This window comes from Acanthopagrus latus, chromosome 9 (assembly GCF_904848185.1).
Source record: "Acanthopagrus latus isolate v.2019 chromosome 9, fAcaLat1.1, whole genome shotgun sequence".
Lineage (NCBI taxonomy): Eukaryota > Metazoa > Chordata > Actinopteri > Spariformes > Sparidae > Acanthopagrus > Acanthopagrus latus.
Genome location: NC_051047.1, coordinates 11533368 through 11560662, shown reverse-complemented (window position 1 = coordinate 11560662; position 27295 = coordinate 11533368). Strand labels below are relative to the sequence as shown.

At 41.4% G+C, this 27295-nt stretch overlaps 1 protein-coding gene across 1 annotated transcript; it reads left to right on the top strand.

Annotated features, from left to right (window-relative positions):
* The first annotated feature begins 10055 nt into the window (after positions 1–10055).
* Positions 10056–19780, top strand: sik1 (salt-inducible kinase 1). The gene is made up of 14 exons (XM_037110033.1): positions 10056–10327; positions 11180–11375; positions 11466–11582; positions 14439–14502; positions 14616–14777; positions 15239–15363; positions 15456–15579; positions 15674–15894; positions 16247–16396; positions 16484–16591; positions 16680–16905; positions 16993–17247; positions 17363–17552; positions 17833–19780. Exons 2-14 carry the CDS (start codon positions 11223–11225, stop codon positions 18332–18334), a joined length of 2397 nt encoding a protein of 798 aa, XP_036965928.1. The 5' UTR covers positions 10056–10327; positions 11180–11222; the 3' UTR covers positions 18335–19780.
* Positions 19781–27295: the final 7515 nt, after the last annotated feature.

Below are 27295 nucleotides of genomic sequence, written 5' to 3'. Positions count from 1 at the left end.
AGGCCATAACCCCAGATGTTTTGGAAGTAGCCCTGGATCTCTGTGAAAAGAAATATAATTGCATAATGATGAAAATAGCCACAGAGGTCACAGAGCAATATTGTTACCAGCGCAAACTGCGCAGAAGCTGACCAGCTTATGGAATATACCCATATATGGGCAGAGTCAGGATAATCCGTTGCAAATTCAACATCAGTGTTATTCTTTCCCCCTCTATACGTCACTGATATTACCAGAGCCCATCTATTAGCCTACTGTTTAGTATCATTGTAGCATTTATAGTAGTTAGTTATTATGGATATACAGAGGTTTATAGTAGTTAGTTATAATGGATATACAGAGGTTTATAGTAGTTAGTTATAATGGATATACAGAGGTTTATAGTAGTTAGTTATTATGGATATACGGAGGTAATTGGGGGAAAAAAAGTCGCAGCCAGAGCAAGAAGACTTGGAGAGTAAGACATCATCTTCCCCAACCCCTGAGGAGGAGCAGGGATAGCTCGCTTGCACAGATTCAGGAGTACCACCATGAATTCAACCTCTATATGGTCACCTTGACACCGGGTTGGCACATGTGTTAATTAGTCTAATTTTAATTTCTAATGTTGCCCGCTGTGGTAAATCTAATCGGAGTTGTGGTCGTGGGTGTAGTCTTGGTGTGCAGTCTCTGTTAAATGACAATTTTTTTCTCTTAATACACTACAAAGCCTACTGTAGGCCTAATGCAGATAGACAATGAAGCCAAGAAATTATAATAGGGAATGTTCTACCTGCTTTAATAGCCTATGCACATAGCACAAGACTTATTACAGGCTATAATATCTTTAACATAAGCATTACTCAGTAGGCCTACAGTGAGGGAAAAATAGCTTTATTTGTGATTAAAATAGGATGATGAGGACCCCTATGATTTGGCCTTTCTTTCCTTCTCATACTGCGTTGAAATTGCATCTTTAACAGTCCAATTTTCAAAATTTCTCGGCGGAGAAATCCCCAGACCCCCATTGAAAACAGACTCTATCTGCGGGGCTGAAGCCCTGGATGTTTTGCACTCCTAGCGACGCCCCTGGCTGTAGGTTTTGAATACCCGAAAGTGACAACTGTTGTACAAAAGTTATAATCACAAAGGTTCAACTTCTGACACCTTTATATAGTTTTACGGGGGCCAAAGGCCATCTCCAGCCATGTTTATGGCAACCAATACCAGTATTTTTAGCCATAACATGATGTTTTCCTAACCCTAACCAAGTTGTTCCGTCTCAACCTAACCAGAGCATAAGCAAAGTGTTGTGGCAAGAGAGAAATTTCAAAATGAACCTAAAGAAAGGTAAAGATTTAATCTGTGGTTTTGCAGGATTCATTCAACATTCATTCAGGCGATTTGGTTGAACACTTTTGCGGTTACCAGGTAATTGTGTTTAGTGCACATGAAACAGAATCAGGATTCTATTTTTTTATGTTCTGCTTCCTTATGTGAGTGGAAAGGCTGTGAAAATAATAAACATCTAGTGATTTTCAGCTTTCTCATGGCCTGTAGCACTAAACTGCCACTTTGAAAAAGCCTCCAAATGAACAGTTGATTATCATGGTTTAATTTCCTTGGCGTAAACAACAGCATCTTGGGAAATATTGTTATTTCCCAAACTATGAAACGCAGAGCCTATTTTCTGTAAAAATAAATAAAAACTTAAATAAATAAATAAATTGAGTTATTGTCCTGGTCAAATAAAATGAAAAGGTCACTGATACAAAAAAAAAGTTTTTACAGGAAGCCCAACCACGAAACACGCTTGATCGATGAGAAAAACATCTGTGTGAGTACATGTGAGCGGGCGATCTGTAGGGCCCTCATCACTGGAATTGTTTGTTTGAGGAGGGCTGGTGCTGGACCTCCTGGATGATAGCTTGACGCACAAGCTCACGAGGAAGGCCCTCGCCTGCCAAAGTCAACAAGCGCAGACGGACCAACGTTAATTACCAAAGAAGAATGGTACCCCTGTCCTCCACAAGACACAATGACACCAAATGATCAGACAAAGAGCCTTTTCACAGACTGCCGGAGGTTGCTGCAAAAGCAAGGAGCAAAACAAATGGATAAATGGACTGAGGTCAGACTGAGTGGAACATAAACAACAGGTAGACTGTCAATGATGTACATAAGACTTTAAATGAACATGAGATGCCAAATGTTTTCACAGATATTTGTGTTAATATTCATTTATGTACATAGAAGAGAATACAGAAGCAGGAAACTAAGAATCCTATGTCTCAAATATGAGCTTTAAAAGTCAGAGCTACCTTCCTTTTTCCAATCACAAAATCTCTTCTGTACTCACAGAGATTAAAATCTCACCCAGATTTCAAAAAACAGGAATTCCTGCATCATTACCTCACAGCAGACCTGAACTAAACTGCTCCTGCTGCGGGTCACAGAGCTGTTGTTGGCTAATGTGCAGAGTGTGTGCGCAGGGTTCAAACTGCAGAGCGTTTCTGGGTTGATTATGAAAGCGATTTCTGTGTCAGGGATTGGACGTGGTTGCAGGAGGCAGCTATTGAAATCCAGTGGAGGGAGTGCAAGACGAGTGACCTGAGAGAAATCGCAAACAATCAGGACAGCAACAGTCAGGGCTGTGTTGTCTCGCTAGTGCTATATTTGCATGCATGTCGAGTCTATTTATGAGGCAAAAATTTGTGATTTAAAGGGCGCTTATTTCTTTTTTTTTCCATATATCTAGGTCAGTTGTTGCAGCAAATAAGTTTAGTGTTAGTGCTCAACAGTGTGTAGCTGGTGATAATGTTATCAGTGTTAGAGGCATTTGTTCATGAAGCAAAGTATTGGACAAATTAGCAGGAATTTTGCAAATGCTTGCATGCCAACACACTAAATGATGGCGAACATGGTAAACATTATACCTGCTCAACATCAACATGTCAGAGTTCTCATTGTTGGCATGGTAGCGTTCTGACGTCAGCATCTAGCAGAAAGCACCACTGTACAGCCTCAGTGCAGCCTCACAGGGCTGCATGTAGAGCTGTACTCAGGGCCCTGACACACCAGTTAGGATTTTGGGTGAGCGTCCATGGCCACAGTTTTGCAGCACTGTGCACACTCTTGGCACTGTTCAGCAAAGCAAATCAGTGCATGAGAGGAGAAATGGAAAACAAAAGGGAAGGTTTCACTGTCACTGTAGTAATGTTTTGTCTCTGCCTCTTTCAGTGCCATTTGCCACTTTCTCTCTGACATATCCAAGGTACAAGGTTCAGTTGTTTAGAAGTGGCTCTGGTAGCAGGAGTGGTGTCTTGTCTCCCTCTTTGAATGTCAAATACAGACTACCTCTCACTTCTGCCCTGGAGAGTTATTTCCACTAATGCAGGCACAGAATGCTGGAGCCATTTTTTTTAAAAAACAATCTGGTAAGTTAACTAGTTCTCTGACGTCTGTTTGGTGTCTGGGCCCTAAGCCTTGTTATGACAATTGTGACATTACCAGTCTGATATCTCAATACATTTGTAGATCAAATTATACCTGTTCAAATGTAACGTGTGTAGTACTAAATACCTTGTAGTTCAATCATTCATCCAATGTAAGTAAAGGTGAAAAGTGTAAAAATTGGCCACCAATCAAATTCATTTTCCAAAAGAATAGGGCACACCAAAACCACGAGAGACTGCTTACTGCTGCTAGCTGTAGCTGATGTTAGATACAAGCCCCAAGGAGACACAGAAGCCAACTATCATAGTGGCTAACCCCCCGCAAAATGATAATTTCATTATCATAATTTGAGCTATTCAGAGCAAAAACATTTGGAAAGTCTAGAAGAGCTGCATAATTAAATCCTCTTATTCCCATTCAAGTTAGCTGGGCGCTAAACCAGAAGTTAGCTGGCTCGGTCAGTGGAAGTCTCTGGTGCCCACACTCTATGGGCTTCACAACATGGAAGATCTGTGTAAAAGTCTGATATAGTCAAACTTTTTGGCTTCATGCACCACTGAGCAGCTTACTGAATGGTCCTCTGCCTCCAAAGTGGTATCCAGATTTCAGTTATTGGTTCCATGCTTAGTTAGTTAGCCTAGCAGGTAGCAAATTCTCACATACAATTCTTATTACATGTCTCCTTTGAACATGATATAGGTATCAATATGAGCCTGGAAAGAGCTGCAGGGGTGTAATTTAGAGTTCATTCGGGATTCAGCAAAGAGCCAGACTGATTAGTTTAGTAAGACATGGTCAGGCTCAACAGAGCACACGGCATCACATTGGAGTTGTGATGTGCAACACAAAGGAGTCCTTACAGTCAATGGTGAGAGGTCTCGGAGAGGACAGCTTGTATGAAAAATAAATGTATATTATCAGAAACTATGGTAAGAGGTTGCTTTTTTTCATAGCATGGGATTATTTCCCACAGTGTCTGGGTTAAATTGGATTTGTAGACACACATCTGACCATCAAAGGATGTTCTGCTGTCTTGTGATCCTGACCTTGAAGTCCAGATGGACCTTGATATGTATTGTCGGAAAAGCGCCGTCAGGGGACATCTGAATTTAATTTGATCTGTTAGATAGGCCGAATAACATGACAGAGCAAGAGAACGTAATGATTGATCCCTACTTTGAGAGAATCACATCTTTGTCCGTCTTTGAAGCTTGCATTCCTGCCATTACTGACATACTTTTTAAGATGTGGACAGCAGCTAGTTTGAGTAAAAGGGGAACGATGCAACATAAATACACCAGCATGCTTACTTATGCACACAGTACGAAATGAGTGACTCATTACATCCTGTCAGGATGTAATGAGTCATGCATTTCTGTCTGTCCACAGTGAAAAAGTGTGATTCCTCAAATTCCCTTTGAGCTGCCCTTTGTGCACTCACATTGGATGAGGAGGTTGAAGAAGTACACGTGAAACAGAAAAAAGATGCTTGCGGCTTACTTCTCACTCAACTGAAGGTGCAGTGAAACGTGCCTGTTTTTAGTAAACGCCGATAACTCTTGAGACAAAACAATGGCTGCTCGACCAAACATATTTGTGTGTGTGTGTGTGTGTGTGTGTGTGTGTGTGTGTGTGTGTGTGTGTGTGTGTGTGTGTGTGTGTGTGTGTGTGTGTGTAAAAGCAATACTTGTGTAATGTTTTTACCAGGAATTAAAAGTTGTTCCTTCAAAGAGGTTCCATTGAATGTGGATTGGCTCCTGTTCAACACATTTCTCAACTCTCCTGGAACTGCTTTTATTTTCTGTGGATATACAGTTTTTGGATAATAAGAAACATCAGATTATCTGATATATGCATCACAGATGACCATAACCACTTGAACTAGATAAAGAACTTTCATTGTGAAGTTTGCATATACGATTTAAAATTTTGTCTTCCACAAAAATAAAAATAAGTAAGTAAGTTTTCCTCTTGCAAAGGAAAAGCTAAATCCATATAGCAATAGAACACAAATCCGCTTAATTAGATAATACCATGACAATGAAGTACAACCTTACTTATGCCCAGTTCTGACGCTAGTGGTGGCTTATGTTACCTAACTTTAGAAACATGCTGCCGAACACACAGTGTCTAATTTCTGCCACCAGGTGTTTCTCAATCAAAACGGAACAAAAGATGTGTGCAGCGTGGGATCATGGGAGTCATTGTTAAGCAACCACCACTGCTGATGAAAATCTACCCAGGTGACCTTGGCAGGAAAGTTCACGGCCGAGGTTATGTTAAAAAGTTTTTAACACTGTTACATTCAGACACTATGTGTTGACTCTCTCCTTGTCAGATGATCAAATTAAATACTCTGTTACCTCCACTACATTTAGGATTTATTTGGGTTTGAACATTGTTGGAAACATTTGGGCTAATGAAAGTAAACAACTCAAAATACAGGACATGGGTCAAGCCGTTTTCAGACATTTTGATGCAGAAATGTCACATATCGTATCAAAATTCAAATTCAATGTGCCCTTATCTTGTAATTACAACCACAGCATTGGCTTAAGTCCAGTCAGACAGTCTGACTCAGGTACGTACTAGTTTATGTAACAGCATCTGCCTTACCCACATTCAGGAAATACAGAAACTATAACATGCAAGTGAGACAGATATTCAAATGTCACCAGGTAGGGGCATTTGGTTATGCAAACCAAGAGCTGAGGAGCAGAGTGGGCTGTGTGGTTTAGCTGTAAGTGTGCATCAAAATATTGCGTGACCTTTCAGTCGGGACCTTTTGCATGCAGTTTGCATTCCTTTAACATTTCAGACTGTAGGAGGGGATCTGTCTCTCTACTGATTTTTGGTATTTACTTTCACCCACTCAGATTTCTATTCCATGTAGGCTGTGAAATGTTACAGCATGTCCACCATCTGAAACATGTTTGAATTGTTTTTGTTATCGGGTTTCTTCTTAATCTCTGCCATACTGCTTGCAGGGCCACACTGTGTGACCTGGATATCCTGTATGTGTTCTCGACTTGATCAGCGGCAGCTTGCTTTGCTCTCCCAGGAGAAAAAAAAATCCTATAATATCATATATATATTTTCCTATAAATTTGAGTATATAAAAGTCATTACAAATATACAGTTACTATGTGTTTGATTTAATGTATTGTTAAATGTACTTTTGAAAAGTGTACTTCAAAATAGGTAACAAGTTCAACTTGTATTGTAAGAAGTATTACAGTTTTTCTCTGTCGCTTTGGTACATTTCTTGAATCATCCTGGACATTTGCAAAACAGGAAGTGCATTTCTCAGAACAATTCGTACAAATAGCAAAACACCATGGATTACCTGCAAAAGTCAGTCTCTTGCTCGAAATCCTTAGTTTATCGCTCTCAAAAGTAAATATTTGTGTTATTGAACATTGTGTACAAGCCCTTATGTCATTATGTATGGACAAGACAGTCAAAATGCTTCGTCATGTTGTCAATATAACAGTATACTCTGGAGGGGTGTTCTGGTGTTAACTATGGCTAAAGTTCTGATGACATTTATTGTAAAGTGTAAGTTACACCTTAGTGTATGTGGGAGATCGATTGCAAGAGACTACTCAAGTTTCACTTTTACGCTTTTACTGTTTGTACAGTAATTTGTTGACAGACCATGTCACTGCGATACAGAAAGGAAAAGACAGCACTGCAGCACAAATCAAAAAAAAAAACAAAAGCAGAAATGTGAACACAGGACAATCTCCTTTGGGAAAACTGTACATGCAGTGCTGTAGAAATTACAGCGCTGTCTTCCTATGCCTCCTGACATTCCTGTCTGTTGGGCCACAAATTCTCATCCACATCACAACGAATATCTTCTCTTGCAGTGCAGTATAGAAAGAATCTTTTAGAGAGTCTTATCCAGCCTCTGCAGGCATCTGCTGTGATGTCATCACTCGCTGCATCCATGGCAGCCAGAAGGGTTAACTGTGTATGTGGCTGGCGATCATATACTTTCCATCTCCATGCTGATAAAATATTCCTCAATGGGGTTGAGGAATGGGAAGTAGGATGAGAGAAACTCCATCAGCATCCTGTTGTGGGTTGCAAACCATTGCCAGATGATGTTGAAGTGTTGGAAACTGACATTGTCCCAAACTATCACGTACTTTGGAAAGTCATCTCCAGTCCGACCCCTCTCTAATGCCTGAATGTTGTGGGGGGTGAGACTATTCAACAGAGACCCATTATAATACATTTTGATCAACATGACATAAGCAATTGATAATGACGGAAACAGAGAATTGTACATAATCATTTGCATGGATACACAGCAAATACAGTGCACTTTAATGTTAGTTCATTTTAAATTGTTCCTCAGTGTACTTTTAAAAAAAGTATGTATGTGTATTTTCATGTCAGTTGTAATATAATTAGCATTTGCTTTCTTCAAATTTACATTAGTTTCACTTCATCATCAGTGTGTTTACGTATATACTTAAAAACACTGCTCTTATATTTATTTGAAAATAGCACACTTTAAGTATACCAATCGTGTGCTCAGAGCATACTTAAAATGAGTGCGCCTCAGTGCACTTTTTTGCACAGGTTTTTCACATATTGGGTTAAATTCACAAATCTTGTTTTCTAGCAGCTATACTCACTGCAAAAACATAGACAGCTCCTTTAACCTCAACCCTGTATTGTCAGATGAGCCTAATGAGCCAGACCGTGCTCTTCTACAGATCTTGATTGGTAAAATGGCAGCTTCCGCAGGAAAATCCATAATAAGCCATGAGCTGCTGCTCAGTCTGGAAGAAGAAAGGCTGAATGGAGCCACACACAGCACCCCCGTCGTGACTGAAAATCAGCAGCATATGGCCACTTGTTTGGATTCATCAATAACTAGGACAGGTGTTTAGACGCCTGACAGTGTAAATGGATGCTTTGCAAACAATCCTGATGCCTTTGTTTTCCTCTCACATAATCACTTGTCCTCGCTTGGATTACAGTAATGTGACAATGTGGATGTTTGTGTATGTGCAATTGTGCACGTTGCACTGCACTGACCTTTCTTCACATGCAACTCTTTCCCTGGTTCTTTGGTAAGCCAAAAGCCAACAAAGCCAACTGCTTTGTGCAGAGTGGAGACATATTTTCGTCTTGATTCTCTGCTTCACACTTTTTCATTAAAAAAATATGAAATGTGACATTTTTCACAACATGATAGATAGATAGATAGATAGATAGATAGATAGATAGATAGATAGATAGATAGATAGATAGATAGATAGATAGATAGATAGATAGAACCCAAAAGTAATTATTTTTAATTGCTTATAAAGAATTGGCAAACTATTGCATTAATAAAGACAATGTTTTAAAGTAAACATTTAAACATGTAAACATTTTTTTTGAAAAGGAACATTGCGTCAGTTACTCAATGCTCCAAACAAGATACACTCATAAAGTCATTTCGCAAGTGCCAAGCTAAGGCACATCGAGCTGTACACCATGTACAGATGAACTATTAGTAAACCTTTCTTTAAGTGACTCAGTCTTTATGATGTCATACATTTACTCAATTAGAGACAAATACTGACCATATGACTATTATCAAAGGTACTGCCAGGTTGGGTAACATTTCTAATAATTATTTATTTATTAATTTTTCTTTTTTCTTGTTTCAGGAACAGCAACACACCATATCATGATTTGATATTACATATGAGTCATGAGGAATATTTTGATGCCCACACTTTTAAACTCTCATTTTAGTAGTGATTTAAATCCATTATTTTTACTTAACAGGATATTACTACACTGTGGTGTTGCTACTTTTCCTTCAGAACAAGATATGAGTGCTCCATTCACATGTGACTTTCAGGAACTGTACCTTTAAAGGAGGAATTATAATATAGTAAAATGTGTGAAATAGAAACCTGGTGGAATTGGAATGATTTAAATAATAAATACTGAAATCCTATTAGACCAGAATACAACAGCCTACAACTTAATGTAAAAAAGAAGAAGATTCGATTAAAACATGACACTTCATACACGTGTGTGGTTATGAAAATATATTTGATTCCCTCTTAATGTAAAATATTGTATCAAAATATAATATAATATAATACAATGTATATAATATAATATAATATAATATAATATCATATCATATCATATCATACCATATCATATCATATCATATCATATCATATTCAGACAGTAAGAAAACATTAGAACAGAATAAAATGTGTCCAGTAAATAACAACAGCTGTCTAACTGAAGATCACCAGTTGCTTCCTGTTTCTGTTTCTGCTGAAGCCGCGCGCGCCCGGGCTGTTGCAAGAGGGAGGCAGCCCGCGAGCGAGCAACAGCCCGGCAAAGGGAAACATCACGTGGTGACACATCTCTACGACTGACGTCATCGTCCCCATCTCCAAGCAACCCCTCCATCAGCACTCGCGTCACCGTGAGCCCGAGCCGCGCGGTTGCCCGGCAACCCGTGCCTTGCGCTCGGGTCCGGCCTTGCCTTGCACCCAGCTCGGAGCTCTGACGCGGGTGTGACGTTAATAAGGTGGGTATCAATTTGTTATGGTGGCGGAGGGAGGAGGAGGGAGGAGGAGGAGGAGGAGTTCCCCCTGTGAGTGCCGAAGCCCTGTGCTCTGCATTCCGCCGGAGCGCACAGGAACACAGCGGCCACAGGCAGCCCAGTCCCGGGCCGAGAAACAGACTTGTTGTGGGAGGTCAGGGTAAAGCAGGAAAAAGTTGCTTAGCGCGTGTTTTCTGCAGTTGTTCCTCTTGTTTGTGTTGTCGACTCGTCGCTCTGGTTGTGGAATGTTTTACGTTTCCTTTGAGAGCTGTCTGAACTGTGAGAGAAAGTGGTTCAACTCCGCTTTTTAAGGTAAGAGCAGGCTCTTCTCTCGATAAGACTCTCCTTTTACCGCCTGGTATTTATTGAAACGATAATTATGTCATTTATTTCACCCATCTCAAAGCTGCCTTTCGCATTTAGTCTAATCTATTTTACTTTCTATTGAACCTGCTCTATTTAACAACCAAAAAAGTAGCTTTCAATTTCTAACTGAATTTTGTCTACAGAGTTAAACGATAACCATGTACTTTATCAGTAATTAAGAACGGAATACTTAATTGTACACTTACAATAATTACATTATGACCATATCACTGTGAATAGAGCGCCTCACTCGAGCCAGGCTACTAACCCTTAACTGTTCCCCACTGAACTCATTTGTTACACAAGACTGCTGATGCACCATACAGGTCCACATACAGTATATTCCTACTATTTATATGTATTCTAAGTAGTATTAAATTCGGCTCATCTAAGGTATTGACTGCTGCCATATAAGTGTAATTTAAAATATTTCAAGATCATATCAAGCTTAATGTCCTGTAAGGGAATAGCTTGTGAAATTATAATAAAACAATTGTTCAACCACAAAAAAATTATAATCAGTTTACAGGGTACAGGCTTGTAATTTATCATAATAATAATAATAATAATAATAATAATAATAACTCTAAAATCTATGTGCCATGATATGTATGATACCATATATTCTGAGATGGTTGTCATACAGTGGAAATCTTACACCATTGCTCCCCTGTTTCTTATTTAGCCAATGCATCTTTGAAATGCATATGAATATAATACAATGAATGTAAATATAGCAGCTAAAGTGTCAAATGTAAGTGCATGAAATACATGCTACAGCTGTCTTTGTTTCTGCAGGTACTAGTCTTACACTATCCAGACACCAGACTGTTGCTGCACCATGGTGATCATGACGGAGAATGGCCGGGGGGCTCAGTCCAGACCTGCACAGGGAAGGCCCCTGCAGGTCGGCTTCTACGAGATCATCCGCACCCTGGGGAAGGGGAACTTTGCAGTGGTGAAACTGGCGAAACATAAAGTCACCAAAACACAGGTCAGCAGCTCTGACTGTATTTTCAGATAGATTTCAAGATGCATCATCTTTGAATTTATTCATTTACTAATGTGCCTTTGTTTTTTTCAGGTGGCCATTAAAATCATTGACAAGACCAGACTGAACCCCTCCAACCTGGAGAAAATCTACAGAGAGGTGCAGATAATGAAGCTGCTGAACCACCCCCACATCATCAAACTGTACCAGGTGTGTGTTATCTTTATCTCTCTGCAGTGTGCATGTATGCAGACTTTTTGTGCAGCCTGGTCTTTGTCATCTGACGCATGCATGAATCTGGGATGCTATCGTGTGAAAGAAACGGGACAAATGTACTTCTCCCAGTGACAGGGTGTCAGTGCAGAGCTTTATGCTTCATTATTGTTGATATGTGGATGCAGCGGTGCCATTTTGTGTGGCACAAATAAGGGGCATTTATATGTAAGTGGTTTTTACAGGCTTGTTGTGAGCTGCTGACTCTCAGGGCATATTGAATCATAAGCACAGCGCAGTAGTATTAGTGCAATCCCTTCTGACCTCCCCCTTGTGTGCATGCGTGTGTTACAGAGAGAGAGAGAGGGAATAATCATATGAACCAGTCGGTGCTAGGAACAATGCACTTCTAAGATTTTTTTTTCTTTCTGTTATATATTGGTGGAAGTGTTAGCAGAGAAAATGGGAAGCAGAAATCAGCCAGGAGAGTGCTGTGTAAAGATGCAAGTCTGACCGCTAAGTCCAATTAGCATCTGTTGAAGCCAAGTGCAATGTGTCCGCGCCTCACGTGAAGGCAAGCTCCACAAAGCGCTGCTTTACTCCTAATCAAATTGAAGACTTAGCGGGAAAGAATCCGCTTTTTTACCCTCAGCCGACCTTGCACGCACCATGGCACGCGTCTGGCAACAATCACATACAATGCCCTTTCATTTTTATTTTTATTTTTATTAAACACTCTAGATTTTTCTGACGCTCGTTCAGCCCTGAATTGTTTTTGATACTTTTGAGGATTACTTCATGACCGTTTTGAAGCAGCAGAGCCGTGGTTACTGTGAAATCATGTCTCGACTGCAACAATGGGAGTGTGACATTATTCCGTGGAAACTCCAGCAGTGTTTGCCAGAATACACAGAGGAGAGATAGGTGATCCTGAGAGAATCAAATATCAGATTCATGTAGAGGAACAAAAGGCAGCATTTTGATTACTGATTAATCATTTTTCATGCACCTATTTTATATATATTAAATATACTATACCACAACATGATAACCAAACAATACAACATTTAAACATATGCAACAAATAGTCTCAGTTTGTATCATATTACGTGACAGTTCAGTTATGTGAAGACATCATGTTACATGTAAATGGTCAATTTTCCCCAGATATATTTTATATATTAGCATAACAGTATCAGGATTTACAGCCTTGTTATGTGGATATAGATATATAGACAAGATTTATTCATTAATATTTTAAATGAAAAAAATGTTTTTTTTCCGTGGTGTCAAATACCAGAAGAACTTATTTCCTAAAAATATATACTATCAAGTATTTAAGATTTAAGAAGAGCAACACCTCAGTACGGTTCTTTTTTCTCAATAAAATAAATGTTATTGGATTGGATTATCAGCCCCCGAAGGTGCTATCACATCTCACATCTCTGATGTCAAACATGGATGACCTCTGCCTGTATCCTGCATGTGATGTGCCCTTGTTTCTGTGCCCTTGGGTTGTCTGAGGTGATGCTAGTCAGGTGGTTGCTGCTCGATGATGTTGAGCAAGGCTCTCCCCTGCTGCAGCCCCTCTGTCCTGCACAAAGGGAGCGTGGTGGCATAAGATCATCTTGTGATTTGAGGGTTGCATCCTCTTTGTGTCGGGCCACTGTAGACGAGCCTTGCTCCTTTGTTTCAGCCTCTCTTTGACCTTGTATCAATCACACACTCCCATCTTATCCTGTTAAACCCAGTCTCCTACCAGTTGGGCACTCAGTGCAAGCTTTGCTGAGCTGCTGTGATGTGAGGACCACATAAGGGAAATGTATTTTAGATTTCACTGGAAATCTTCAGGTTTTATGGCTGTTTGAATTGTGGGAAATATGTATAAAATGCTGTGTTTGATGGAAAGCAATATAAACATGGAGTCTAGGTTTAAATATAGCACCAGCCCTAAATAAAAGTGGAAAATGCATATACTATCTTCCTTCTGGGGTGGTTTGAGGGCCCTTGACGTTTCCTGCCTGTTCTTCAGAGCTGTGACGTAGGCTGCACCTCAAGGTGACAGAGCACCAGAGAGCTGCCCTATCTAACAGATAAAGACTACTCACTGCTTGCAGGAATCTATGCTTTTCTAAAGGGAGCGGTAGCTGAAAAGAGTTAAGCTTTGTCATTCAGTGGAATTTAGTGGCATTTAATTCAAAGTTGTTCCTGCAGTATTATCCAGAGAGGGCTTTGTCATCTGACGAAAATTGCTTTGTTGTGCAACCTTTCTGTTCAGCTGCCCTGTCCCAGAGGGCTCTCCTGGGAAAATGGAAGCTTTCTATGAGCTCCAGGAAAGAATTGGGAATTGCGTCTTTCCGGCCTACATAGTGAGCCGGGTGTTGAGTGACTGCACTTCTGGTGTTTTTGATACACAAGGCGGGCCATGTGAACGGCCCATGTGAATCTGTGTCTCTGTTTCCTAGAAATAAAGAGATAGGAGCAGGCTGAAATTCAACACTAGTGCAACACGGTGCCAACTTAGCCTCAGGGAGAACATGTCCAGCCATTTGATTAACTTGTCTCTGTGTGAATGTTATGAATGTTAATGTGTTAAAGCATGATTTAAAACATGCAGGAAGTGGCTGACAGCTGGCTTATGCAACAGGGCATATCATGGAAATCCACGGTGTGGAACTAGGTTATGGAGAAGTATGAGATGGGGATTTTTGTGGTCAGAAAATGTCTCATGCCCAGAGACGATAGGAGCAGGCTGGACTGAAGGACATCTATGAAACTGTATTCATCATCATCACCATGATGTCCGCATATGACCCAGTTGGTTCAAACTCTTTTTTTTTGTTTTTCTCTTAGGTTATGGAGACCAAAGACATGCTGTACATTGTAACAGAGTACGCAAAGAACGGAGAAATGTTTGGTGAGTCCAGCTTTCAAATCAGGCTTTTTCCTTACTGGACTGAATGGATGTAGGCTAAATCTGCTGAAACTTTCTGCCTCAAATACAAACTAAAATATCCTCCCTCCCTCCAGACCACCTGACCTCAAACGGCCGTATGAGCGAAGATGAGGCACGAAAGAAATTTTGGCAGATCCTCACAGCTGTGGACTACTGCCATCGACACCACATCGTTCACCGCGACCTAAAAACTGAGAACCTGTTGCTGGATGCCAATATGAATATCAAACTGGCTGGTAGGTCTGCCACATAAAGTTTACTGTCAGCTGTTAACATGGTAACTGGTGTTAATTTACTTTTATCAGAAATCAGAGTTTTTATTTGTATCTCCTTGCTGATTATCTTTTCTTTTAACATTTAGGAATTCTCAAACCATTTAAATGAAATCAGTGCTGCGTTTTCTCCATGTTAATTAAGTGTGAATAATTCAATCATTTTACCAAGGCTAATATAAACAAGAGGAAATGACTGTCACACAAACATACTGCATAAAAGTGCATTAGAGATGAAGTGCCAAAGCAGAACAAAGAAGTCTTTTGTGCTAGAGACGATATGAATCTGGTCTCTGAACGTCATGAAGACAAATTACATAAGTCACCGTGGTTAAAGGAAGGAAACACAGTTTAATTCCAGGATCTCCTGATGAGACAACAAAAACGTTTCAATAACAAAATGCTGCTCTACTCATATTTTCCAGATTTTGGATTTGGGAACTTCTACAATGCAGGGGAACCTCTGTCCACATGGTGTGGCAGCCCACCATACGCTGCACCTGAAGTGTTTGAAGGGAAGGAGTACGAGGGGCCTCAACTGGACATCTGGGTAAGATACTCATGAAATTATAGACAGAATTTTTTAATGAATCATAATTGTTTTTGTAAACTAATGTTCTCCTTTTACTCTTTTCCTCACAGAGCCTTGGTGTCGTGCTTTATGTCCTTGTGTGTGGCTCTCTTCCATTCGATGGACCCAGCCTTCCTGCACTCAGACAGAGAGTCACTGAGGGACGGTTCAGAATTCCTTTCTTCATGTCCCAAGGTACAATGCCAACACATCATAACAATCACTGCCAATTTTGTCTAAATCCAAAGTGCTCGGGATCCAAGGCTCACTCCTTGCTTATGTTCTCCAGACTGTGAAAACCTGATCCGTAAGATGCTAGTTGTGGACCCAGCCAGGAGGATCAGCGTGGCCCAGATCAAGCAGCACCGCTGGATGCTTGCAGACCCAACAGCCGCCCACCAGACCCTCAGCCATTCCCTGACCGAGTACAATTCAAACCTGGGGGACTACAGTGAGCCTGTGCTGGGCATCATGAACACACTGGGCATCGACAGGCAGAGAACTATCGAGGTGACTGATCACAAAAACACATTAAGTTGTTGTCAGTTCTGAGAAGTCAAAATACACAAGTTACAGATCCAGGAGATCTATTTCTTGAATGTGCAATATGTAAAGATTAAAAGAATGAAAAAGTTCAAAACACTGAAAAAATAAAGTGATCAACAGAATGTGATATTACAGTTTCTATGTTTTGTGCAGAACCGATGTCTACTGACAGTAGAATGCCAACCAGCTAGTTTCACATACTTAAATCTGACATTTTTATTCAGACAAACAGATGGACAGGAAGAAAAAAAAAGCTGTAAAGAGTGGAAGAGATGGAAATAAACCTCCCTCAACTCCTCTCTGTCCTTTTCCCTAGTCTTTGCAGAGCAGCAGCTACAACCACTTCTCTGCTATATACTACCTGCTGCTGGAGAGAGTTAGAGAGCATCGCAGCCAGCAGCTGAGCCGCCAGTGTGGGACCTGGAGCCAGAGACCCAGGAGCACCTCTGACTCCACCAGCCCAGAGGTGAGCAGTCTAGCTGAGCATATGGAGCAAACGTATGTATCCTGTAGCTTCTACTTGAAGTCTAAAATGCTGTGCACTTGCTTTCAGGTGATCATGGAGTCCACAGACAGCCTTAGACCTGCAGCATTTTCAGTCCCAACTAACAGCCCTCCTCCAGTGTACTCAGAGGAATGTGACCAAGGTGGACTGTTTCAGGTAAACTGAGATTTCATTTTCCACCCTGATGCTTATCTACTAATAGACCAGAGAAAGAGGCTAACAGTCTGACTCCTTCTTCCTTCAGCGTGTGGTGTTTCCAGTGGAAGCCAGCTTGAACAGACTGCTCTGGAACCGCTCCATCTCACCCAACAGCCTGCTGGAGACGAGCATCAGCGAAGAGGTGCGACCCAGGGACCTGGAGGAGGAGGAGGCGACGCAGTCTCTTGGGCCTCTACTCCCTCCTACCACCACTTCACGCAGACACACTCTGGCTGAGGTGTCAGCCCGCTTCCATCAGTGCAACCCTCCATGTGAGTATGCCATATATGTAAAATAACACCTAATAATCCACTCTGTCAGATATATGGAGTCTAATTTATTCCCTGCCCTTTCTGTAGGTATTGTGGTCAGTCCCTCAGATGGTGCCTCCTCGGACAGCTGTCTGAAGTCCTCATCCAGTCCTGCCCCCACTTTGCAAGCTGCTATGGGTGAGATGTCAACACTTCTGGCCTCGGGGGCTGAAGGTGGAGCTCTTCTTCCTGCTGGAGCGCCCCTGACCCTCTCCTCCCACCTCCTGCCCCAGGCCCAGGGCAGCCTGCCTGCTGCCAGCTTCCAGGAGGGTCGCCGAGCCTCAGACACCTCCCTTACTCAAGGTACATGAAACCAAATGACATATATCCACTGTGATTTTCATTTTTCTTGCATCTGATGTGTCATATTATAGGATCAAAGGAGTATTGTGTAACACATTCCCATGCCTCTCTGCAGGCCTCAAAGCTTTCCGCCAGCAGCTGAGGAAAAACACACGCACTAAAGGGCTTCTGGGATTAAATAAGATCAAGGGTCTGACGCGGCAGGTCGTTCCTCCGCCCTCCTGTAACCGCGGCAGCCGGGGGTCACTGGGTCCAGCCCTGTCCGAGCACCGCAACATGCTGGAGGAGGTGCTGCACCAGCAAAGGTCAGTCAGACTCTATTACACTATTACATGAAAGCACGCTGTTATTAAAGGGTACCTCCTGTAATTATTCATATCACAGTCAATTCATCAGATTGTATGCAGCTTCCTCTGGAGCCACAAAAGTCTTTTATCACATATGCTGCAGTACCCCCCAAGACCTGTTAACATACTTGAATGTTATATAATAATGGTGGCCTTCCCCTTTAAGTATCATGTATTAGATCATGTAGGCTTCGACTCGTGTAAATAGAGAGTCTGATCCTCTGTCTACGCTCTTCAGGATGCTCCAGATCCAGCACCAACCCCAGCCTCAGGTCCAACCCCCTCAGGCAGGACCTCCACAGAACCCCCTGCTCTTTCTGGCCCAGCAGCAGTCACCCTCTCCTCCACCTACTACCGTGTTTGCGACCTCCTCCATGTTCGACACCCCTTCCACCCTGCCTCCTCAGCAAGCTTCAGTGGGCCTCCAGCACAGACCCTGGCAACAAACCCTGGAGACCTCGTCCTCTGGCTGCTCCTCATCCTGCTACTCCTCCTCTCTGTCACCCGTGGCCTCCGCTGCTTACCTTCTTGAGGCTCGTCTGCACATCAGCCAGCAAAGCCGCCAACACCCCCACGCCGGCCTCCAACAGCAGCCCCAGACTGCAGCACAAAGCACCTTCCCCATCATGTCGAAGCCAGTGATGTGGAGCATGGGCTCGGTGTCCAGCACAGATCCTGACATGCAGGAGCTGGGTCGGGCTGCACAGCAGCAGCTCAGCAGCTGTGTGATGGTGAAGTAAAACATCAGGGGGACTAGCATTTGTTCTCTCTGTGGGAGACGCTCAAATCTTGATTCAGAGCGAAGATGGGAGAAAGAACAAAAATCAGATGCAAGCGACTAACTTTATTTAATGGTACACATGTGAGAATGTGTCCACACACGTATGTTGTGTTTGCTTTTGATATCATATAAGCTACAGACTAAGCAATAACCAAACTCTGGACAAGGTGTTTGAGACAGCCAGAGAAGCAATAATAGACTGAAAGAGTCTCCTTCAGCTCCCTGTTGGATTCACCTGAATGAAATGAGAGCTGACGTCATGATACGATTCTGTCTCACATGATTTGATGCTGTTTTGAATACAGGAAGGCTCTTCTGCTTTCTCTTTTTAGTGTCATTTCCTCTTCTCAATGTTTTCCACTTGACTGGACAGAAGACCAAAATTATTTCGTTTTTTCCCACTTTGTTCGCCTTTTCTCAAGAGACATTTCTCTGTAGCAGTGCAATGGACATGCAGCATAGTGCCCTAAGCTTACAAACTGAAGGAGTTGATATGTATTGAAACTGTGAGCTTTCTTTATTTTGTGCAGGATTATTATAGCTGCGCAAATGCTGCTTTTTACCTCAAAGCTGCAAAAAGAATGCTACATCCTCATCAGCCAAAAAACTGAAGATGGTGTCTCGCTGATTGAGTGAAACACAACAGGTACATCGGTCAGCTTGTTAGAACCTTACATATGTAGATCCATCGATCTGTATTCCCTCCGTTTGATAAGCACCTTCTTGTTAGATGCTTCTACTACCTCCTCAGGCAGAAATTTGGAAGCAAACATCAATCTGAGAATATCAGAGGAAACATGATTTTCATATGTACAGAACAAAGACTGTGGGAACAGTGCAATATTTCACATTGAAATACAAAGGAAAGCTCTACGTAGGATGATCAAAATGTACATGCATATTTGCCTGAGGTTTTTTTGCTTTTTTCTATTTGCTTTTCATTTTGTTTTGCTGTGCTAGCTAGCTGACTAGAGCCGGTACTAGTTCTGTAACATAATAACATGATACTGTAGAAACCGAGACGAAAGACTCAAGGCATGTCGCAATGCTGTCTCTTCCCACATCGGCTTGTAGTCCTTTAACCGAAAAAGAAGAATTTGGGTTTTACCAAAGAGTGAACAGCACAAGAGATGGGTGACCTATCACAAACACACTACTGACTTCTCACTTTGAATGCTGTCTCAAAATGTAGCATGGTGGCTAGTTAGCATTTTTCACATGATCTTCTTAGCTTTTCGCAGTGAGAAAAAGTCCTGCTGCCACCAAACTCCCAAATGCTACACGTGTTGTTGATATCTCTAGCTTTTACTATCAGGACCATGGTGGTATTCATTTTTTGTACTTTTCTAGAAAAGAAGATGGAAAAAAAGAAAGAAAAAAAAAATCAGAACATAGCAATACCATGTTGTGCTGGAAGTTGAACTTTCTTCAGTTGTCCACAAGTGGCTAGAAGTAGGCAGAAATGAATTACAACAAGCTGATTTATATGTGCAGTCTGTTCAGATGATGTATTAGAAAGCTGCAAGAGACGCGTGATATTATATGATATATAGTTCTCTCATATCTGTGAAACATCTGGTAGAAGAGCAGTGTTTTTCCAGACCTAGTTGTACATTGGAAACATGCAGTGTTAATATTTCAATCCAATAGTTTTTGGTTGATTGCACTCACTACCAATACTTGTGCCTTTATCCGAACAAACCCACGGTCAGAAGGTGTCTGATCGCTACACTGAGAAAAGAAAGATGAACGGCTCAGTTGCCCCTTTTGATATCTTCTCTGACCTCTATCCTCTCTGAATCTGACCTTTGACCTTGCTGTGTAAACAGAAGTAAGAATTGCACTTTATTAATATTTCTTGTTAGTGATTTCTTTTCTCATGATGAAAAAACTTCACAAAACTATTGAAACACTAAAGACTCTTGATGCAAATCTGTAAGATGACCCCTTTTTGATAAACTTTGTATAATAAGAAGTATTTCATTATCTTTTTTTTTCCTGATTTGTTACTTGACTGTGTGAGCATGTGAGTGTGTGTGTCTGAGAGAGAGAGTGTGAGTGTGAGTGAGTTTGGTTGAAGGAAGGGACAGACAGAGAAAGAAAAGAAGATGTTAGTTCAAGAAGATTGTTTATTTATGTGGCTATTTATTTGAAATAAAGTTCACTTCCTAAACTGTTTGTTGTTTGAATTTTTGAAATCATTATTTGCATATGTTCACATGTTAAAGGTCCCATTTTACACTAATTTTCAGGCTTATTAATTAAAGGTGCAATATATATAGGAGTTTTAGTTCTGGAAATGTTTTTAAATTAACTCAAATTATCAACAGGATGTTAAGAAACATCATGTCAAAACTCTTGTGTTGGTAGGCTAATCTGCTGCTAACGTCTTATCACACACTTAAGAAAATCTGCATTTCACTGCACGTGCTGAATGAACATGTGAAAAACAAAACTTTTGAATTCTAATGATCCATAAGCTGAAGAAATGTGAATTCAGTCTGCAGTACGTCTGTAACAGTGATGCTGTCTCTTAAAACAGGCATTAGTACTTTTCAGTATTGAAGGTAATCAACCGTCATGATAAAGACTACCAGTAATAATTCAGATGCAACACAAACCTCCTAAAAAATTCCTCAGTACTGTTTGATTTATAATATAGGCTGATCATTTTAAATCAGCTTGATAAAGTTGCAGATTTGTATCATTTTATCCAGCCCATAATGAATATAGAAACTAGCCAATGGATGATGCAGGAACAGAAAATACTGGCACAGACGGACTATATTTTGCTGAACAAATGACCGCTTATTACACCTCATCCTCTTTCATTGACTGATGACGAGGCACACTGATGATGCACTGGCAGTCTATGATAATGCTGTGATGCGGAGTGATGATGCATTGGATCCTGATGACCCTCCTGCTGGCCGGTTATTCATAAAACTGAGAACGGACAGGTGTCTGACGTCTTGACAGGACTGGCTTTGTGGGAGTCAAGTGACGCAACAGCCAAATGAGAAGCCAAACCATCCGTGAGCCAAGTGAACTGCTGCTCGCTCGTTATGCCTAGTTAGACAAGAGAAAGAGGTGAGACTCCATTTAAGTTCCTGCAGGACTGAACAGCCTGTTTCAGTCTGACAAATGTGTGGACTTGCTGCCCACCACAGTACAGATTTACACTGCGAGGGGGCCACTGACTAATTCACACACACACACAAATACACACACATATGTATGTAACACATGGCGTGACATTTGGCATATGACCCTCGGGGAGTTGCCTGTGATGGTTTAGTATGAAAGGAGCGCTGCGTATTTGTTGTCCAGCTGCCAGAAAGATATCAGTCATCAGCTACTGCCAGCCTGCAGACGTGACCTTGTATTAACTAACAAGCTTTTGGCAACACGCTCTAAACACTGTGTGAACATGTGATTTATAGATGTTTGGATACATGTGTGAGGGTGTGTACATCAAGGATTGAATAGTAACCTTTCAAGGACAAATACTGCATGAGATATTGCTTACCACTGACATTTAACAAAACACAGCAATTAAAAACCCCAAATGTTAAAGGATTTTTCAATGCAGAAAAACTACTTTGCTCACCATAAGGATTAAAACAGTAGGTGCAATATAAAGACAAAGGCCTCCATAATGGATCAATGATGCTTTGAGCTAAATGTTAGCACGCTAACATGCTCACTATGATAAAGATAGCATTCTAATGTTCAGTAGGTATTTTACCATGTTCATCATCTCAGTTTAGCATATTAGCATGTCAACATTTACTCATTAGCACTGAACACAATGTAATGCTGACCAAAACGTCATTATTGTCACAATAACACATTTGGTCATAGACAATATCCTGGAAAAATGTAATGTCCACCTTGTAAAGGGTCTAGATCACTTAAGTTTCTAGGATTCACCCTAGGGTGATCACCTCCAACCACAATATTTGAAAAATCCTTACAAAATGGCTCTCTGGGGTGCCCTTCCAGTGTCCTTGTTGCATTCTGGTCAAAAAATAACTCAAGTTTATAAAGGATGTTAAGTTTAAGTTAAGTTTATGACAGTACAGTAAGAAGCTCTCCGTGTTACAATGAAATGCATGATAACAAAGGTACCACACAAAGACCAAAGTGAAGTGGACCTAGATTTGAGCCTTGTTGAACTCCGCACATTCATTCTCGTTCTGGAATTCAAATACAATCTACAGTTATGAGAGATAGGACTTAATGCATATCAGTAACTGTGTTGTGGCTGTCAGAGTTAGTTGAATCTAAACAGACACTGACATCTGATGTTGTGACAGCACTTGGAGCAAGTTGATATAGTGTTGTTATGTAATCACATCGCAAAGATGAACCATCCTAATGTACATCCACTTGGGCTTGAGCCTCCCTGAACTGTCTTTGAACAGATCAGTGTTTCTCTGTCTGTTGAGTATTCATTATTCATCACAGCAACCGATAGACAGAGGTTGGTGGTTCTGTTTATAACTCTGCAGGGTTTGCTGTGTATCTGTGCATGTAAATTGAGCTTAAAGGTTGAGATAGTTCCGTCCGGGTCACCAAGTGCAGACAAACACATGACCCTGACAGGCCAGTACAGGTCCCCATAAACAGTGAGGCTGATATTACCCTGCATGTTTTCCTACAGTCACTTGGGGCAAATATACACATATGATCCCGCCATCAAACTCACTTCACTGGTTGTTGTTAACAATTAACTGCACCACTCCTGATGAAAATTCCATCACATTCACAGACTTCCATCCTCACCTTATCCTGAAATTCATATTGACTGCCTACCAAATGAAATGCAGCACAGTTGCACAGTAGAGCTCTTCGGTGTACAGGAGAAGGCCAATTCAGGCTTTGTGAGTGAGGTCAATTTATTCTCAGTCATCACATTTTCATGGTACTTCTTTACTGTAGGATGAAATCTAAATATTGCTAGCCTGATCTTTGAAGTTGTTCTGCGCGTGCTTCCACCACCATGCAAGGGAGAAATTTCCCCTTCAGGGCCCCTTCAGGCCTGTGGATTGGAACTTGGGATTTGGACGGGAATATTACGCACTTAAGTGTGAAGAGTACTTGGATGGACCTATCCTTTCTCACCCTCTGCCCTCTTACACACCCACCCTCACACACACACACACACACACACACACAGACACACACACACAGAAAGTGAAAAGAATCCAGGGTTCAGAGACCACTCACTCATGAAACATTGAGAGTGTTTTGAATAAGTAACTCAGTTCAAATCAAAAGTGAAAGTGCTTTGAACAGCAAGGTTTCCCAGAAACTCTTTGTCCCGACAAAAGCAGAAGAGACTGAAGATTAGGGGCGGAAAAAAGCAGAAGCTGGAGACAAATGTGTAACTGAATGAGAGTGGAACTTTATGTCTGATGACGGAGGGAAAATTCAGCCTCATAAGGTCAATTATACAGTATCAGCCACAGGAACTGTTGCATAAGAAACTATAAAGTGGCACAGTTACTGTAGACAGAAGCCCAGTGGCCTGAATATGGCAGAGCACAGAAAAACACACTCTGTAGGGGCTTTGGATCTCCCTCTCTGCTCGCTGGGAGATTAGCAGCCTCCTAATTGAGTGTACGTGAGTGAGAAACCGTGCACATGCGTCACTGCCAATAATTGAGCTCTCTGGTCAGACAAGTATGAATACCAGAGGATTTGTGGAACTTGTGGACGCTTGGAGAAAAGTAAACAAACAACTTTCGGAAGTGCTCAGTCGATTCATCTGGGAACAGCAGCGTCTACAGAAACCTTTCAGTTTTTTTAGTTTTCAAAATAAAAGTCCATTCACAATGGAGTCAGTTTTATTATGTAATGCATGAGAGGTGACCAGCAGTATAAGCAGACAGAGAATAAAACCTACTGCAATACAAGGCAAAGACATCAGAGGACTCATAGGATTATTCCAGTTTAATTCGAGCTAGTCTGGAAATGCAGTGCAGTTCCACGTCCTCATCTGACTTTTTCTTTGCTGCTCCCCAGTTTTAAGCTAAGTAATTTAATAAGTTAAGTGCCTATTTGAAGATATTATAATCTATATTTCTATAATAACAACAAACCACCAGAATCTGCAGCTCTTCTCAGCTCTCTCTTCCACAACTCCACCGCTTTGGTTCAGTGTAACCGTTCTCATGGTTCCGTTTCACTCCAGCATTTAGCAGCTAAAGAGCCAGGTATTTATGTCAGGAGATGGTTGAGACCAAAAATAGAGCTAAAAAATATTGGCTTTATTTCAATTAGGTGGACACAAACACGACTCCTACTTAATGCTAATGTTGCTTGGTCACTGCTGAGTGCTTAGAGACACAGCAAGACCTGTTTTCTCTTGAACATGCAGAGAGCAGGATCCCCCTGTCTCTGCCATGTCTGACGATCACCAATGCACGTTCATGTGGTAAAGGTAGAGAGGACGTAGGGGATGGTTAACTGCCAAACAGACAGGAAGTTAGCTGTAACATCGTCAACAGTTACAGCAGCCTTCAGGATAGAGAGTGATGACCGTTGCTGACGTTGTGCAGCAATCTAAGGCTGCTGTAGAAATAAAGCTGAGTTGCCTTGAGCCCATGGGAACACTGGAGGAAGTGCACAAAGCACAAACTCTGTTTTTGTCAATACCCTGGACATGTTGTTAATCACATGGTATTATACAGAAATGGGGATATCAAGGATGTTGCAAAAGTTTTTCAAGCTACCACTCTGTCGAGTGTTTGAGCATCACTTTCTGGTCATATTGTACTCAAGGAGCCTTTTTTTAGTTCAATTGTTGATGCGGGACATATGAACACACACAGTGTTTTAGTTTCAGTGAAGTGTTTCAGTTGTCAAGGAGGAATCCACCTTGACCTTTAGATCAGCACACCCATATCTGGAATTAGAACAGTTGAATGCAGTCCGAACATGCAAAACTTATGCAGGTGACTGGAGCTGCAGGCAGGATTTTAGAAATACTGAGCGCGCAAATTTCCTCTATCAAAAGTGTGCATACCTAGCACTACACCACTGCTAAAAACTTCTAATATCATTGATTTAAAACATTCCCCTTGGTCTTTAAAATACACACATGACTGTAGATCACAATCATCTCATCGCGATTAAAGTGACCTAGATGCTAATATGTCTCAAATGGCCCGAGGAACCGAAACTCCGTGCTGACTTCACACACTCACACTCCATTCACAGCCCTAAATGTCTCACATACAACTCACTCTCACACATTAGGTTAATATGCAGCGCTGCCATTGTTCTTTCACTGTGGCGACACCACCCAGCACTGTAATTTGGAGGCTCATAGATCAGCACAACGCTGGCGTGGCACTACAGTAGAGAGAGAGACTAAAGGGAAGCGCATAACACAGATACACACTTAGTCACACACACACACACACACACTGTCAGCTGTGAGAGAGCTATGACGCACTTTGGGCTCTGTTAATATTGTACAGCAGGCTTTGGCGTCCGTGTGAGCATTCCATTACAGGCATTAAATTCCATTACTCTCCCGTACTGAGTTCACTAAGCAGCTGTGTGCAGAATTAGACGCTCACCCTCTGACATAAACACACAAACTCAAATTCTTCAACTCAACTCCCCTTTGTTCACTGTCCCTCTCCCCTTTCAAGTTCAATGGAAAGCGATCTTCTGTTGCTCTCTTTCGTTAGACGATCGGTCTGATTACATCTTCAGTGTTCAGTGAAAAACACCCCAAACCAATAATACATTTGGTTAATTACAAACAAGTGTTGTGGTCTGAAGCCACACTAGGCGGTAAACACAGTGGTGCCTTGATCTGAAGTCTAGTATCGTCATTGTATGCTCGCAATAACAGTTGAGCAAGCTTTGTGTCCCAGTGAAAAGAAAAACAAGTTGACAAGCCGGCTAAAAGAGGGAGCTGGGGGACCTCTAAAAGCAGCACTAGATACCCTGACGGTGTTGAAGGCATTGTGTTTGTTCTGTTCCCAAAACAGCTGGCGCATTTTGTCCTTCCTTTGTCTGTCCTAGCGACAGTAACTCAGGGGTGGGGCCCTTAGGATCAGCTTTTTCCATAGTAAGAGCGATTAGTGCACCGGTCATTCATTCATGACGATAAATAAGCTATCTAATTAAGTAAATCATTATTACTAATTATAAATGTTTCATGAAAATATGTTTGTTGGCATATTTCTGTCTGACCATGGCTGATCATCCATATAGCTGTTTCACCAGCACAACTAATTACCAGGGAAAATAAATCATGTAACCACATCCAGAAGTGGGTGCCGCCTCCATTTAGTGACTCAAGTATGTCTGGTATTGTGTGGATTGACAGCAAATGTCCCCAAGGTAGAGATAAAATCAACCAATCGTAGCTTTTGGTGCAATTACAATGAAGTCATCTTCCTACCCAGCTAGCTAGCTAGCTAGCTAATTCACAGAAAATAACAATGTGAAAAAGATTAACAGTTGCTAGCATGCTGGTGTTCGCATTTAGCTCAAAGCATGAATGTGCATTAGGAACACCTAAAATAGCTGCTAGCATGGCTGTAATTTACTGTAATATATTGTGATCATTCCAACAGGCAATATGATGCTTACATTACATCAGTTCTTCATTCTTGTGCAACTTTTTCCACACATGCAGTAGAGCAGCCCCACTCTTTTATTCCACTCTCCTCCTGAATTCTATCTCTTTAACATGTGATTTACTGCACTTTCTAACTTTCTCTGTATTTAATCTCTCACGTCAGAGTTTCAGCTTTATCTGCCGGCACTTTGTAACTACAGGATAAATAAGGGAATGATGGAACATAAGGGGAACAATGATCAGAGAGAGTTGGACCATGTGATTGTATCATGACACAGAGGTGTCAGAAGTTGTGTCTCTGTGGAAACTTGG